The sequence below is a fragment of the Tupaia chinensis genome, unplaced genomic scaffold, assembly GCF_000334495.1.
Source record: "Tupaia chinensis unplaced genomic scaffold, TupChi_1.0 Scaffold144174_1, whole genome shotgun sequence".
Taxonomy (NCBI): Eukaryota; Metazoa; Chordata; class Mammalia; order Scandentia; family Tupaiidae; genus Tupaia; species Tupaia belangeri.
This window is the reverse complement of record NW_006204031.1, coordinates 126,358-128,418: the sequence shown is the minus strand read 5'-3', so window position 1 is coordinate 128,418 and position 2,061 is coordinate 126,358. Positions and strand designations below refer to the sequence as shown.

At 58.2% G+C, this 2,061-nt stretch overlaps 1 protein-coding gene across 1 annotated transcript in view; it reads left to right on the top strand.

The window, feature by feature from the left end:
• TBX2 (T-box transcription factor 2) overlaps positions 1-2,061 on the top strand; it is a 10,698-nt gene that overhangs the window by 1,990 nt on the left and 6,647 nt on the right. Inside the window, exons 3-4 of the mRNA XM_027767355.1 lie at positions 4-119; positions 1,187-1,454. Coding sequence (XP_027623156.1) covers positions 4-119; positions 1,187-1,454 — 384 coding nt within the window. The remainder of the gene's footprint in view (positions 1-3; positions 120-1,186; positions 1,455-2,061) is intronic.

Here is a 2,061-nt window from a genome sequence, read left to right as displayed (position 1 = left end):
AAGAGCCTGGAGCCCGAGGACGAAGTGGAGGACGACCCCAAGGTGACGCTGGAAGCCAAGGAGCTGTGGGACCAGTTCCACAAGCTGGGCACGGAGATGGTCATCACCAAGTCCGGGAGGTAGGACGGCAGGCTGCCGGGACCGCGGAGCGGCCGGGGGAGCGGCCCGCGGGCGGACTGGGGACCCGACATCACAGACCAGCGCCTAGCCGGCGGCTCTCGGCTCCAGGATCCGGCCGGCGCCACACTTTGCTCCCGCAGACGGCCGAGAGGCTTTTTCTCGTTTGCCAATGGAGAGATGTTTTTGAAAAACGAAAACATCAAAATCCCTCGAAAGAAATAAAACGAATATATGCTCCTAAAGAATAGCTACAACCGTTCTGAGTCTTGAAGCCGAGGCGGCCCGGAGCTACGGCCCTGACGGGTCTCAGCCCGTTTCGGAGCTCCGGGGAGCCTCAGGCTCCCAGACTCTCTGGCCCACCGAGGGAGACCCGCGGCCCGCTCGGTCCCAGCAACTAGCACCGATCAGTCGGTCGAGCTCGCTGCCTGACCCGCCCGGGAGTCTCGTCTGGGCCACCGGAGTCTGGAGCTCAGTAGGCACCCGCCACCCCAGGCCTTAAAAGCCTGGAGAATCCACGGGCCCAACCTCTACCACCAGCACTGCTTTTGGACTCAGCCAGGGAGAATCCAGGCCTCGGGTTCACCCTCTTCTCCCGAACTGGAACTGCAGTGTCAGGGGCCCTGATCAAGTGTTGTAATGCAGCTTCGAAAACAAACACCCTCCAGATTTATTTCTTGGGGCTTTGGTCCCAAGTGGGTATTTTGCCTGAACGAATTTTTGGGACGATTCAGGAGAAGTAAGTGTATTTCCAGAGGGCCTACATTTACTTCTTGGGCAATAGCTTTTCCTCTCACATGAGGGAGAAAGAAGGTCCCTGGATATGAACTTAGGAGGAATGTAGGTCTCAGAGGCAAAAATGAGATCTCTGGGGAGTAGCAACCACACGCAGGGGTGGCTCAGGCAGTGATAAGAAGAGCAGCAGACTGCAGGGAAACACAGAAGGGGAACTTCCAGGCAGGGGTGTGTGGCGTTTCTGTTTTGGAGGGGTGATGTGTAAAGAGGATAAAGGGGGTTCTCGGACATGGAAGAGCCAGGTCCCAGTGGCATCTCTTCCCTTCCCTCTCAGGCGGATGTTCCCCCCCTTCAAGGTGCGAGTCAGCGGCCTGGACAAGAAGGCCAAATACATCCTGCTGATGGACATTGTGGCCGCTGACGATTGCCGCTACAAGTTCCACAACTCTCGCTGGATGGTGGCGGGCAAGGCCGACCCCGAGATGCCCAAACGCATGTACATCCATCCAGACAGCCCAGCCACAGGAGAGCAGTGCCTGGCCAAGCCGGTGGCCTTCCACAAGCTGAAGCTAACCAACAACATCTCGGACAAGCACGGCTTCGTGAGTGTGGGCAGCTATGGGCATGGGGGTCTGAGACTGCGCATCTGCAATGCAACTGAGCAGAAGAGCTGGGTAGTATAATTCCCTTGTGGAGAGCACTGGCCAACCCCCCCAGAGTGTCCCTGTTCTGTGGCCTAAGATGGCTGGGCCTGGGCTGGAGGGCTCTGCTCTGCAAGCCTGAGACATGGCCAGACAGCGGCCTAAGCGCCAGGTTGCTCACAATCTCAGTTCCAGTCAGGCCTTCCAAGGCCCCTCCTAGACTCAAGTGGGAGGTGGGTACTGCCAGGACTGGACCGGGTGGGACCCGGACTGGGCCAGGACTGAGTTGCGGACAGCTGGTCCAGGGGAGGTCAGCCTGCTGTTGGCCTGTAGGTGCTGAGCTTAAGACCTGCCCATGACTGCAGCTTGTCTGTCCTTCACTCTTCCACAAGACCTGTGTCCCCGGCTTTCCCCCAAGACTAGGGGATTTAGAAGTTAAACCAATCTTCCCATAGCCTCCTTGAGACCTTTCCCTCCTCCCACCGGCAAATGCTGGACCTGGAGGAGAGGATTTGGGGGTAACTCAACTTCTGCCTGAGCCAGGACCCCAGCTAATGAAGTGTGTGGG